Genomic DNA, 14406 nt, shown 5'->3' with positions numbered 1-14406 from the left:
GGATAGCTGGACTTGACAGTGACTCACATGCACGTCACTTTGGGAGGAGGAGGTGGCTTGGATCAGGTTTTGCAGGTGAAAAGACAGACAGGTGCAGCTCTCTCAACACACCTGGGGAAAGGAAAGGTGAATGTCAATGTGTTTTGGGAGGAACGCAGGACTGAGCTTTGAAGGGCTTTTTAAGGTGTGTGTGTGTGTGTGTTTGTATGTGTGTGTGTTAGGTTGCAACAAAGACTAGTCCGAGCTGCACACGCACACTTTGGCAAACTGGGAGGGCAGGATTTGTTTTGATTTTGACGTTGTTTGTGTTGGGAGTTTTTGTTTTCTTCCTTTTTTCCGTTGGCTTGTTCTTTGGACTTTGGATATGTGAAATTGAACAGTTGGAGGCAAGGTAAGGGTCTCTTAAGACAGCTCCTTTCTCGGGCACAGCTGGCTATTCATATAATCTTTTCTACTCTCAATGACAGAGACACCTTTTGATTACAAAACATTTCAGAGGTCACTGTGATATAAGCAATAAGTTAGAGATTTAATTTCCTTGTCCTTGTGTACTTTCACTTTTCATATCACTGTGTATTTATTGGGCACTTGTGAAAGATGATATGCCGTGTTGTTTTAAAAAAAAAATCCTTGCTTGGTGATTTTTAAATAAGGAAAACCCGTGAGTGTCAGCTCGCCTGCCTGCTGTGTCATCACTTTCCTGTTTGCTGTTGTTGGGCACATATAAGGGCCACGTTTTGCAGGCATGTCACCATGGCTACACCAGATCCCGCGTAGACAGACAGCGGCCCCTATGCCTGCGTCTTCCACTGCTGTTTGTTTTTCCCAGCAGAGACCCCAGCCACTCTCGGGTCAATGGGTTGTTCTTGACTATAGGCACAGTGCTTTGGCTGAAGGACACGCCTGTTCACTTGATCATAGTCCAGTCTTTTTTTCCCTCTGACTCAACGCAAGAGTCATCGATGGTATTAGCCAGATACCCTTGCAGGAGGCTCACAATATCCCTGTTGCTAGGGACCAAATTCAAGATGGTCACGGTAAATATAAAAACCTACCTACTGTTGGATTTGTGAAGCGTCCATTTTTCATTTTTTCATTGTATTTGTATTTGGAAGCCTCAATCTTTTTCCCCCCCTTACCCGCTCCTGTTCCGCTGTGGTGCAGATATGGTGGAAAAGCCTGCGGTGTGCCACATGGGGCAGACAGCGTTACAGGACTCATTACGTGCCCATTTCGCTCCCTTTTTCCTGCCTGCAGCATGGCGGAAAAACACCAAATTAGATGTGCCAGGGCTGCAGTGGGAGCTCGGTGCAATCTCAGGCGGCAATCCAGTTGAGAAAGAGTTGTGGTGACTAGATTGAATCAGTGAGCCTGAAGGAATAGAGATGTGTGGATGTGAATTTGCATATGAGGTACTGTGGGACATCACCTTGATGTAATGTACAGGCTGCTGCTACAGTATCAACGCCGAGTGGTTCAAGAGTACACACACACAGTAGAAAATAATGGACACACATACACAGACTCAGAGACACAGACACACACACACACACACACACACACACACACACACACACACACACACACACACACACACACAGACTCACATCATTGTAAGTTTTTCAAAGCTTTCTTTTCTCTTGTCTAGACTTCAAACATGATCTAGTTGCAGCTGACTGGAAGGCCACAGCCACACACGTCATATTGTAGCTTTTTGTATTCTGCATTTGTCTCTCTGTTTGGTGTGTCAGTTGGACTGTCATTGGGTCAGGTTACACTTTCAGATTCAGTTTTTCTCCATAAATTCCTTGTGAGATGTAACAGTGTTTACTTTTAACATGAAAAAATGGGCGACAATCAAGAGGCTTGTAATTTAACTGTTTCTAGTTGTGTTGCTTACTCACTATAGATTATTTATGGTGCATTGTCTGCACCCACTTCTGTTATTTCTTACCACTTTTCACATCGCTTCCTCTTTTTGATTACAAATCGTCTTCTTGCTTCAGAAAGGACAACAATGTGGGACAAATTGATCCAGTTTACAAGGATTGCCTGTGTGGATGAAGCCTAATATATAGCTGATATGGTGTTTAGAAGCTATGAAAACACACATTTCACACTGTTGCACCAGGGGACATGCTATGTTTGACCATAAACCTGGGCACTGTAGTTTGTTTTGACTTTATCGCACGTACATTGTCCTATTGGCATCAAATAAGGGGTGGTAGGATGGCCTAGAGGATAGGGGGCCGACCAGTAACTATGAATTTGCTGGTTCGATTCCCGACACCAGACTTTAGGGTGTTATCTAGTGGTGGCTGGTATTACATGAATGGTGCCCACTATCTCTACCATTGTGTCCTTGAGCAAGCACTTAACCCCACACTGCTCCATGGGTGCTGTACTATGTCTGACCCAGCTATGACCCCCTCCAAAGTAACTTGAGAGGGGATATGCAAAGACAAATTTGTAGCAATTGACTAATAAAGTAATGTTACGGGTCCCAGGATTGGGGTGCCACGTGACAATAAAGATGTCTGTAATATACAGAAAAGGTGAGAAGCAATGAAGACACGGCTGGTTAGTTTGTCATCCAAGTTGCATCTATATTCAAATTCACAAATAAAATACAATACATTTCTCCTGAGTTTCTCTTTTGTTCAGTCTTCAACTGTATAAGTGCATTACATCTAGTTCACATACATCCTATTCTAATTCACATTCACCTGCGAGTTAAGGCATCAGTAATAATACAGTGCAAATTACAGCATTTATCTACTGTACTTGAATGCAACATGTAAGTTGCAATTATTCTAGCTTCACACACACTTAAACATACACAAAGTATCACTCAGAAAAAGCTAAATGTTTTCAATACAAGGTAAACCCAGTTGTGACTCTGGATGTAACAGTTACACTCTTATCTTTAAACAGTATGCATTAATATAAACATCATAAATTCTTCATAACTTGTAAAACTGTAGCCATGAACCTTTAACATTTACTCAAATTCCCCTTTAAGCTGCTGTGTGTGCGGGAGAACACACATCAAAATAACACGGTGCAAAATACACACAATAAACCTTACATCAAGCGGCACGCCTGCAAGACATTACGTAGGGCGAATAATAAACCCATATTCGGCGGAGCAGGAGGCTACGCGCCTTACAGTATTTTCTCTTAAGTTCGCTAAAAACACTCAAAACATGACCCGAGCTTATTCCACAGTTACCCATATAAAGCAAGGCTTAGCTTATTCAAAAGTTATACATATAAAGCAAGGCTTTAGTAGGTTGACAATAAACCTTAAATCAAGCGGCACGCCTGATAGACATTACACAGGGCGATAATAAACCCATAATCGGCAGAGCCGCAGCTTTCGCGCCTTACGGTCTTTTCTCTCCCTTTGTTCTCAACGGCAGTATTTTAAAGTCTCTTAAGTTCGCTAAAACACTCAAAAACATGACGCTAACTTCTTCAACAGTTATACATATAAAGCAAGGCTTTAGAAGGTTGACATTTTATACCAACTACTGACCTGTAATATACAGAAAAGGTGAGAAGCAATGAAGACACGGCTGGTTAGTTTGTCATCCAAGTTGCATCTGAGGATGCGGGCGGAGGTGCTCCCCAATGACAACAACCCGTAACGCAACTACTATAGTGTCAACAGTTCCACCTGGGTGCTGCTTACATTTTAAGTTCCTCTCACATTGAATGTGGCGAATAAATTAATGTACTGGTCTCATAAATGTATAACAATATCCTGAAGCCCTTAAAATTCAAGAAAATTACCTTGGGCTAATTTAGATAAAATTAACAGTTTTGAGAGTACCACATACTCCCCCACCAACAAAAGTGGCTCCCGACACTTGCTTGTAATAGCTTAACTTAAAAGCTCGATAAATAAAAGTGTAAAACCCAAGCTCAAAAATATATTGCCCACCCAAAATCTGTAGTTGTGTTATTAAATGTGTACATGTGCGATGTTTACACCTCAATAGCAATGCATAGGGTAATAAACTGGCATGTATGGAGGAAGGCTAATTTGGAATGGATGGAAGTACGGCTGTGGGTACTGAGGAGTGTAAACTGTGGGCTGTGTCTCTATTACATTCACAAAGTGACGTGGCTGGTATGTTGGTTGACCAAGGGCTGTATATGTGAGCATCTGGCCTGGGTGTCTGTCTCTGGTAGACCTTCTTAGTTCAGGCTGAGCGTCAAGCTGAATGTCTTGGATATCTCTGTCTGGACTTTGAACCTGAGCCAGTTCTTGGTCGTTTTGAGGCTGGTGTTCCTCAGTACAAGGCACACTTTCATTTTGTCTTTCATGTTCTTCCTCACTGCTACTTTCTCTTTCAGGTGCAGGCTCAACATGAACTGTTTCCTCACGGTAAGTTTCATTCTGCTCGGTATTGTTTTGTGTCTCACTGGTAACACTTTGATGAGGTATTGAATTTTCGATTCTTTGCATTTCCCTTGGTATTCGCAGCCAATATCTTGGTTGGTCGTCTTCGTTGTCTGATTCACTTGAGTCTTCATTCTGTGTCTGTTCGATTGTTCTTGTGGGTTTGGTTGGCTTTCCACTTCGCCTTTGTGACTTGACAGGTGCATTTGTGACTGGTGGCTCTACAGGTAAGTCATTCACTTGGAGCAACAGGTTTCGGTGGAGAGTGCGCATGGGACGGTTTCCTGTCTCAGGGCTCACCTTATAGACTGGGTTTTCGCCGAGCTGCTCTTGTACAATGTAGATTGTCTTTTCCCAGTAGGGTGTCAGTTTGCATGGACCTCCTCTTATAGAAACGTTGCGAACGAGGACCCTGTCTCCTGGCTGTAGAGTGACACCTCTGTTTTTCCTGTCATAGTACTGTTTGCCTTTTGCACTTGATTGTTGGCTGTTGTTGCTAGCTATTTTGTATGCTTCGATCATTTTCTCTGCCCACTTTTCTGCATAGCTACTTGCTGTGTTTTTTTCTTCCTCTGCTACCAAACCGAATAAAAGGTCAACCGGAAGGCGTGGATGATGACCATATAACAGGTAGTATGGGGAATAGCCTGTTGCCTCATGTTTGGTACAATTGTATGCATGGATAATGTGAGGCAGGTGATCCTTCCAACTTTCTCTCTCTCTCTCGCCCAAAGTTCGGAGCATTTGCAACAGAGTCCGATTGAACCTCTCTGCGGGATTACCTTGGGGATGGTAAGGGGATGTTCTTGAGTGGTTCACGCCCGCGAACTGTCTGAGAGCTCTGAACAGTTCATTCTCAAACTCCCGGCCCTGATCATGGTGGAGTTTGGCCGGGTACCCGAACCGAGGGACGAAGTCATTAAAAATTCTGTCAGCAGCTGTTTTGCCGGCCTTGTTTTTGGTAGGGTATGCCTGGGCAAACCAGGTAAAGTGGTCGATCACCACCAGGATATACTCGTATCCTCCGCGGCTGGTTTCAAGGTGGAGGAAGTCAATACAGACTAGTTCGAGGGGTGAGCTTGATGTTATACTGCCCATCGGCGCCCGGTCATGTACAGCTGGCTTCTTTTGTTTAATACAACGACACTTCCTGGTGATGTACTCCTCAATATCATCTTTCATATATGGCCAATAGAATCTCTCTCTTGCAAGGCTCAACACTCGTTCTACACCAACATGTCCCATATTGTCGTGCAGGTAGGTAAGGGCTGTCTGTCTATATGTGGCTGGCAAGACTAGCTGTTTGCGACCAAGGGTTTTCCTATAGAGAATATAATTTTCCAAATGCAGTTTGCTCCACTCTCTTGAGAGTTTCCTTGTTGGCTTGTCCATTGCTCTGCGTTCCACTTCCGTCAGTTCAGTCTTTTTTTCCTTTAATTCCAAGATTTTCCCAATGACGGGGTCTTTTCGCTGTTCACTTGCCAGTTCATGGTGGTCAATACTTGGGAAAGGTTCTGTGTGAGTTTGCTGTTGGGATGAGATGTTGAGGGCTGCCACCCATGCTACTTCTCCATGCTGGGCTGTCCTGCTGCCATCCCAGGTTGCGCACACTGCCTCCTCTGACAGTCTCTCAGAACACTGACTCATGTAGGCATTGATGTCAAGGGGACAGCGGGATAGGATGTCTGCAACAACATTCAATTTCCCTGGTTTGTACCTTATTTCGAAGTCAAAGTCTGCAAGCTGCCCTACCCAGCGATGGCCCACTGCATTAAGCTTAGCTGTGCTCATCATGTATGTCAAGGGATTATTGTCGGTGTAGACAATGAAATGGGGGGCATAAAATAGGTAATCCCTGAACTTTTCACACACTGCCCACTTCAAAGCCAAAAACTCGAGCTTGCCACTGTGAAGATGGTAACTTTGCTCCGCTGGTGTTAGTGTGCGGGACCCATAGCCGATCACTCTCATTTTTCCGTCCTGATTTTGGTAGAGGACCGCCCCAAGGCCCTGTTGAGAGGCATCAGTGTGGAGTATGAATGGCTGATTGAAATTTGGGTACCCCAGCACTGGTGGGTTTGTTAGGATGTTTATCAGGCGTTCAAGAATCTGTTGGTGCTCACTGTTCCACTTCACTGGGGTACGTGAATGTAGTTGAGGGCCTTGTGTTTTTCCCTTAGCAGGCTGTGGTGGTGGACTGTTTTTTATCTGGAGCAGCTCGTATAGGGGCCTCGCTATCCGTGAGAAGTCTTGTACGTATGATCGGTAATAGCTCAGAAACCCTAAGAGTCTCCTTACATCCCCCACTGTTCTTGGAGTTTTCGCCTTCAAGGCCTGCACTGCTTCCACATCTTTCGGATCCACCCTCACACCATCTGCAGACACCAGCCGACCCACATACCTGACCTCTTTGCGAAACAGTTCACACTTTTCAGGCCTTAACTTTACTCCATGGCGCTGCAGGGCTTGAAGTACACGGCGGAGTACCTCAACATGCTGTTCGAAGGACTTTGAGAAGCAGAGGACGTCGTCTAGATAAGGGATGCAGCACTCATCCCTCAGCGTGTCAAGCATCTCCTCCATGCTTCTTTGAAAAGCGGCTGGGGCATTGGACAAACCAAAGGGTATTCTGACCCATTCGTAAAAACCCCAAGGGGTTGTGAAGGCTGTCATGTGTCTGGACCCCTCTGCAATGAAGCCTTGGTGGTAGGCTTTGCCCTGATCTAGGATGGAAAACCAGCCATAGCCACCAAGTGAGTCGATTAAGTCCTGTATGCGGGGAAGAGGATGTTTGTCGGGCACTGTCTTTTTGTTGAGCAGACGATAGTCGATACAAAGGCGCAATGATCCATCCTTTTTCCTGACACACACAATAGGTGCCGCATACGGTGAGTGTGATTTCACGATCCATCCTTTCAATATCAAATCTTGGATGTACTCCTTTACTTCCTTGTACAGTGGTTTTGGGATGGAAGCATAAGACTTCTGAACGGGGATGTCGTCTTTAAGCCTGATTGACATCTGGAGAGAGGGGATACACCCTACATCATCGCCGTCGTGGGCGAATGCTGCAGCCTCCTCATACAGCATTTCCTCAACCATCCGCTGCTGTTCAATATTAAGATGACTGAGGTCAACAGGTGGACGCCAGGGCTCAGTTGGGGGGGTTTCAGGGGTGGTGACATTGTGTACTTCAGCCTTAACTGTTTTACCCTGTGGTTTCTCAACATGTTGTGTCTCTGTCATATTCATTTCAATTACTTTGGCTACGTGCTGGATGGAGCCCAACTGAGTTCTTTTTGGGAGAATGACTTCATGCTTAGTATGGTTAGAAACAGGCACGTTAACAAGTGGCCACCTGCTGTTACTAATTCCCAGGATACCCTCCCCGACACTTAACTGTTCCAAGGGAACGCTCTCTTCTGGAAGCTCATAAAGGACAACAGGGTTGGACGTGTCAAAGGTAGGTGGTACTCTGCACCGCACATGCACTGTTTTTCCAGCTGGGATGCTCACATCCTCTTTTCCAACTCTGATCGTGGCCATGCTGTAGTTGGGTGTCTTTTGGACCTGTACGAAGTTTACCATAGCTGTTGCTTGTTCCTCTTCAACACCCAATGCTTCTTTGAGGAGGCCAATAACCATTTCATGTGCACCAGCGGAGGATTCATGCCCATTCATCATCACTTGGAGAACATTAGCACCCACTATAGGCTGTTGGAGGGGGAGCTGGCTGACTAGAAAAGGGGTTTGTATTGAAAGGTTTGGATTGTCGTTTCCGGGGAGATTGACTGTTAGCTCCACCCATCCATCATACGGGATTGGCTGTCCATTTGCTGCATACAGGGCAAGGCTTTCATCTGTGTCAAGAAGCTCGTGCAATGGTCTTACTTGGTGATTGGGGATAAATGTCTCTCTCCAGGGCCGGTCAATCATACTCACTTGTGAGCCAGAGTCAAAAAGCACTGTTACTGCATAACCGCTGATGAAACATTTGAGCATGCTTTTTCTCCCAACCAGCGGTGCTGTGAGAATGGAATCTTCAGGGGTTACTGGTGTCACTCTAGAGTAGCGGTCACAGGCTCTTTTACGATTTTTACCTTGTTTTGGGTGTTGCTGTTCTAGTGTGGAAGTTACTGAGTGGGACTGGAGCTGTGGAATGGCCTCTGGTTGTCCCTCATCAAAGACCGGTTCCCGTTTCCCTGCTGCCTGGTTCTCTTTAAACAGCCCACAGCCCGGTGTCCTGGTTCACCACACACAAAACAATGGTTACACTCCTCAGCACCTTGATGTGAACAGTTTGTGCAGACAGGCATTTTACCCTTCCTTGGGTGAGAGAGCTGGCCTGGGAAAGACCTAGGAGGGGCGTGTGACTGTACATGAGGTTGGCCTTGTGCTTGGACGGGTAGAGTCTGTGAGTGAGTTGCGTATACCACTGCTTTTTGCTGGTCTATTAAAGCTGCAACCATGTTGGTTAGAGTCTCCACTTGAGCACTGAGCTGCTGTATTGTCTGCTGTTCTTTTTTGTCTGACGTCTGATCACCACCATCAGCTCGAACACTATTTGTGTGTGTTGCCTTCTGTCGGGAGGCATTACCCAATCTACGTTGGTGTTCATTTTCAGAATTGATTATTCTCATTACCCGGCTGACTATCTCTTCATCAGAAATTTGGTTGTTTGTGATGAGTGGCCTCAGCTGCTGTCGAATGTCTGTGTGTTTGGACCCTAGGCCCTGGTAGATGGAGTGCAGGAAAACTTGCTGGATGGTCTTGGGGTCATAGTGAATGTCTGTGTGTGCCTGCTTTGACTGGAACAGGATTTTCTGTTTGAGGCCTATCATGCGATAGAGGAACTGCTGGGGGGGTTCATGTTCATTTTGCTTTGCACACATTAGATCCTGAAACAGTTCTGTGCCTGCCTTTTCACACAGATGAGATCGGAGAAAACCCTTAAGTTCACAGGTTGTAATGTCATCTTTGTTGGTGAGCATGTCCTTAAAAGCACCTGGTTTTACACACTTCAGCACCCCTCGGATGACCTCTGTCTCTGTGAAGCCCTCTCTGTCTCCTTCGTCTATTTGTTTGCTGATACTGTTATATGTGATATCTGAACTTTGGTCCCCAATTTGTCCCCCATGGAGTTTGAATTCCCTCCGTTGCAGGTAAGACAGGTGCTTTAGGGAGACCACTTTCTCTTTCTCGACATGTAGTGGGTTGTGATGTGGGAGTTGGTGTTGTGGTGGCTCACCTAGGCTGATGGGCTCACCGTGTGCTTTGCTAGCCATATCTTTATAGTATTGAAGCTTTTTGCCGAGGTCTTCGTGCATGGCTTGTAGCTGGTCAACACTTTGAGTGGTAATGTCTGTGTCTAGGTTAGCATATTGTTGTGTGTTGTGTTCTGTCGTGGTTGTATGGGCAGTAAAGTGTGAGGTGGTTGACGTGTCATCATTAACGTGTGAAAATGTAGTGTGGCCATCTATCATGGTTGTGAGTGGTGTATGTTTCTGTGTTACACCATGTGTAATGACAGCTGCAACAGAATTATCAATGATACTCTTAACCAGGTCATTTAACATTAATAAATCAGACATCCCCATATCTTCGGATTTAAGTAAGGTATCAGACTGCATATAGTTAAGGATATAGTTGACACAACTTTCTTCATCAGTTGACTCCAACTCTTGGCTGCTGTCGCCGGCAATGTCCTTCGTTAGCTTGTAGACATCGTCTCCTGACAGTCGGTACAAGTTCTTTTTGATGCTCCAAACGAGTTCTTTGCGCACTGTAGACATGACGTCTGTGGACCTGACGATGATGGTACGGTTCCCCTTGGAAGACTGAAGACCCTCTTCTGGCTCCGATCTCCCCTCGTGGACACCCACCAGCTGTCGTCTCGGCAGTAGTTACGTCACCTCGCCTTGGCCTCGTGGTTCTTTTGTTTATCACTGGATCTGCTCCCCTGGACAGTTTTGTTGGAGGCAGATCCCGGACGAGCCCCCACAATTTGTTACGGGTCCCAGGATTGGGGTGCCACGTGACAATAAAGATGTCTGTAATATACAGAAAAGGTGAGAAGCAATGAAGACACGGCTGGTTAGTTTGTCATCCAAGTTGCATCTATATTCAAATTCACAAATAAAATACAATACATTTCTCCTGAGTTTCTCTTTTGTTCAGTCTTCAACTGTATAAGTGCATTACATCTAGTTCACATACATCCTATTCTAATTCACATTCACCTGCGAGTTAAGGCATCAGTAATAATACAGTGCAAATTACAGCATTTATCTACTGTACTTGAATGCAACATGTAAGTTGCAATTATTCTAGCTTCACACACACTTAAACATACACAAAGTATCACTCAGAAAAAGCTAAATGTTTTCAATACAAGGTAAACCCAGTTGTGACTCTGGATGTAACAGTTACACTCTTATCTTTAAACAGTATGCATTAATATAAACATCATAAATTCTTCATAACTTGTAAAACTGTAGCCATGAACCTTTAACATTTACTCAAATTCCCCTTTAAGCTGCTGTGTGTGCGGGAGAACACACATCAAAATAACACGGTGCAAAATACACACAATAAACCTTACATCAAGCGGCACGCCTGCAAGACATTACGTAGGGCGAATAATAAACCCATATTCGGCGGAGCAGGAGGCTACGCGCCTTACAGTATTTTCTCTTAAGTTCGCTAAAAACACTCAAAACATGACCCGAGCTTATTCCACAGTTACCCATATAAAGCAAGGCTTAGCTTATTCAAAAGTTATACATATAAAGCAAGGCTTTAGTAGGTTGACAATAAACCTTAAATCAAGCGGCACGCCTGATAGACATTACACAGGGCGATAATAAACCCATAATCGGCAGAGCCGCAGCTTTCGCGCCTTACGGTCTTTTCTCTCCCTTTGTTCTCAACGGCAGTATTTTAAAGTCTCTTAAGTTCGCTAAAACACTCAAAAACATGACGCTAACTTCTTCAACAGTTATACATATAAAGCAAGGCTTTAGAAGGTTGACATTTTATACCAACTACTGACCTGTAATATACAGAAAAGGTGAGAAGCAATGAAGACACGGCTGGTTAGTTTGTCATCCAAGTTGCATCTGAGGATGCGGGCGGAGGTGCTCCCCAATGACAACAACCCGTAACGCAACTACTATAGTGTCAACAGTTCCACCTGGGTGCTGCTTACATTTTAAGTTCCTCTCACATTGAATGTGGCGAATAAATTAATGTACTGGTCTCATAAATGTATAACAATATCCTGAAGCCCTTAAAATTCAAGAAAATTACCTTGGGCTAATTTAGATAAAATTAACAGTTTTGAGAGTACCACAGTAACTTAACTTCATTTAAATAACTGCTGGTAGTATATAGTATGTATAAATAGTCCCCAAGAAATGCTACCCCGGTTTGAGTTTACAAAAAACTACAGGGCCAAGCCATTTTGGTAAAATAATTAACCTTTTATTAAGCAATAAAAGAGTTCAAACAAATGAAACAAAAAACCGCCCCAGGATCTTCCAAAGACGGCAAAGGTCAAACCACAATCAGGCGTTCAAAATGGGACGCATACAGAAATGTATTGTCTGTCTGTACTCACCCAATCCTACATTATTGAGCTTCTTTCCCCTTATTCAGCACACACAGTGTATTAACAGACAGTGTCCAGAGATGATTAGATGTAGTCAATCAGATACAGGCCTATCAGAGAGAGAGAGTGAAAGAGAAACCAATATGCAGCCAGCCCTGTGCCTGCTGCCTGGGGCTGCCTGGTGTCAGGATGAGGATCGATGGTGCAGATAGGTTCTCTTCTCCTCTCTCTGGTCCCCCGTGCTCTCTGTCCCACGGCAAAGTCCTGAAATTCTCCCTGACTGAGCTCAAGGTCATTCACCTACAGTATCATGGCTGGGCACCGCTGCATAGCTGCTGAAGGATTACACTGTGTGTGTGTGTGTGTGTGTGTGTGTGTGTGTGTGTGTGTGTGTGTGTGTGTGTGTGTGTGTGTGTGTGTGTGTGTGTCTTTTAGAATGATCTCATCTTTCTGATCGATAGCTAATATTGCCTTTCTTTATTCATGTCTCTCTTTTTTCCCTTTAGACCTCCCTGCCTCCTCTCTGCAGTATCAGTGTGGATCAGTGGACTACCTGTGTTCTCCTCGACTGGTAAAGAAAGGCCAGAGCCCCAGACCATGTCACGACAGGCCTGCCATCAAACCCCGGCCCCAGTCCTCCACCTCGCCCAGACCGCCAACCGCACAGAAACCTCAAGGTACAAAAAATTAAAAAATGCTTTGACACAGTGTTGCTTTGACCCCCCCCTACTTGTCCAGTTTTGACATTGGGGCCGTCATTGTAATTGAAAGGTGCAACAACAATCAGACCCATGCTGTCGGGGCTGTCATTTATTCTGCCCAGACGAACACTCTCTCATGATATGGTAGGTGTCAGCCGTCCGGCCTCACTCACACAGCGCAGCAGTAGTAGGTCACCTCTGCTAGCAGCTCCCAAGTGTGTATGTTTGGGCATCATTTGAAGGGATGCTTAGTATGAACATGTTTTGGAAGTTGCTAAGAAACATTTTTTGGGACATAAGACCACACACTTGGCCAAAATATTTAAGTGACGACAGCTATTCAAAGTTTGCTGGAAAGAATCGTTGTGCTTATTATTTTACTTTATACTGTCAGGTTTGTTAATCATTATTATTTGATCATGGTTGCCATGTTAACATATACAGTTCAGTGTCAAATAAAGGGACAAAACAACCCAATTGATTCAGTTTTCTCTGTAAAATTGCCCGAAAAATTTAGTCAGTGGGACAGTGGGCCCTATGGAAGAAGCTGTATTCATTATGTGTATTTAATCTGTTCTTTGTTTTGAGGTTATTTTTGTTCTGTTATTTGTCACCTGTCTGTAGTTTCAATGATTGGCATGTCCAGAAATGCATCTATTAGACCAGAATAGTGGAATAGTAGAATTAAAGCGAAAAGAAAATGTAATTGAATTACCAGTTTGATAATCTGCCCTATACCTAAGCACAATTGTTGGTTTTGCAGTTTGATGCATATAGTGTTCCCCACCTGACAGGATGAACTTCCTCTCCAAAGTATTTTTATTCCGCGAATCACTCATCCTGACAGATAAGTAACTCTCTTTGGGTTGGCAGGAACTAAAATGGGAACTTATTGCCTCGTGTCTAAAAAGGCAGGTACTCTAAAAACCAGTTCCTCAGAGAAATGTAAATGCATGTAAATACAAAAAATACATAATACAAACAGAGGACATGTTTGTCATTTTACCTATTGTGGTTTTCTCATTACAGTAAGAATGTGTGTGTGAAATAAAAACAGCAAGTACAAACCTGATCCTTACCCCGTTTAAACCATAAAGCTTAAATATATACTGAAAATGTAATACTGTAGATATACACAACAAATGTGACTATAGCCACAACACAACCCAATGAACATTTGCTGTTGTCATCTGGTTTAAAGGTCTTTCTAAATGACATGTTAAAATAATAAAACTACAGCCTCTTCACAATCATTCTCAGGAGAAATGGAAGCAGTAAAGTCTACTCCGCCTCTCCTCTTTTGCTTGTGACAAACACACTGACATGGAGGAAGTGCTCAAATGAACAACTGTAATACATCTTCAACATTTCCTGGTTTCCGACATTTAGATTTCCAAAGAACTTAAATGTTATGCAAATATGCAGCCCTAACAGCGTAACTGTAAGCCCATAGCCTGAGGGCATGCGGGTGCATTTTAAAGAGAGCTTTGTCATTTCCCTGTCTGTCTGATCTGTCTTTTTCTTTTTTTTATTTAACTGCAACTATTGTGACTTGCGTACGCACTCATCTCAGCATCCTGTTCTGCAATAAGGAAGTTGGTAGATAACTGAGGCTCAGTGCTGGTCTCTCTCTGCACCGCTGCTACTGCATATGGTTCTATTTTGCATTTTTTTCATCTGTTCTGGAG

The 14406-nt window shown here is 44.1% G+C and overlaps 1 protein-coding gene across 1 annotated transcript in view; it reads left to right on the top strand.

The window, feature by feature from the left end:
• fgd (faciogenital dysplasia) overlaps window positions 1-14406 on the top strand; it is a 63073-nt gene that overhangs the window by 28262 nt on the left and 20405 nt on the right. The window contains exon 2 of the mRNA XM_080030995.1: window positions 12524-12694. Coding sequence (XP_079887121.1) covers window positions 12524-12694 — 171 coding nt within the window. The remainder of the gene's footprint in view (window positions 1-12523; window positions 12695-14406) is intronic.

This window comes from Ammodytes marinus, assembly GCF_949987685.1.
Source record: "Ammodytes marinus genome assembly, chromosome: 7".
Taxonomy (NCBI): Eukaryota; Metazoa; Chordata; class Actinopteri; order Uranoscopiformes; family Ammodytidae; genus Ammodytes; species Ammodytes marinus.
The sequence above is the reverse complement of the archived record's forward strand: the minus strand, read 5'-3'. Positions and strand labels throughout refer to the sequence as shown.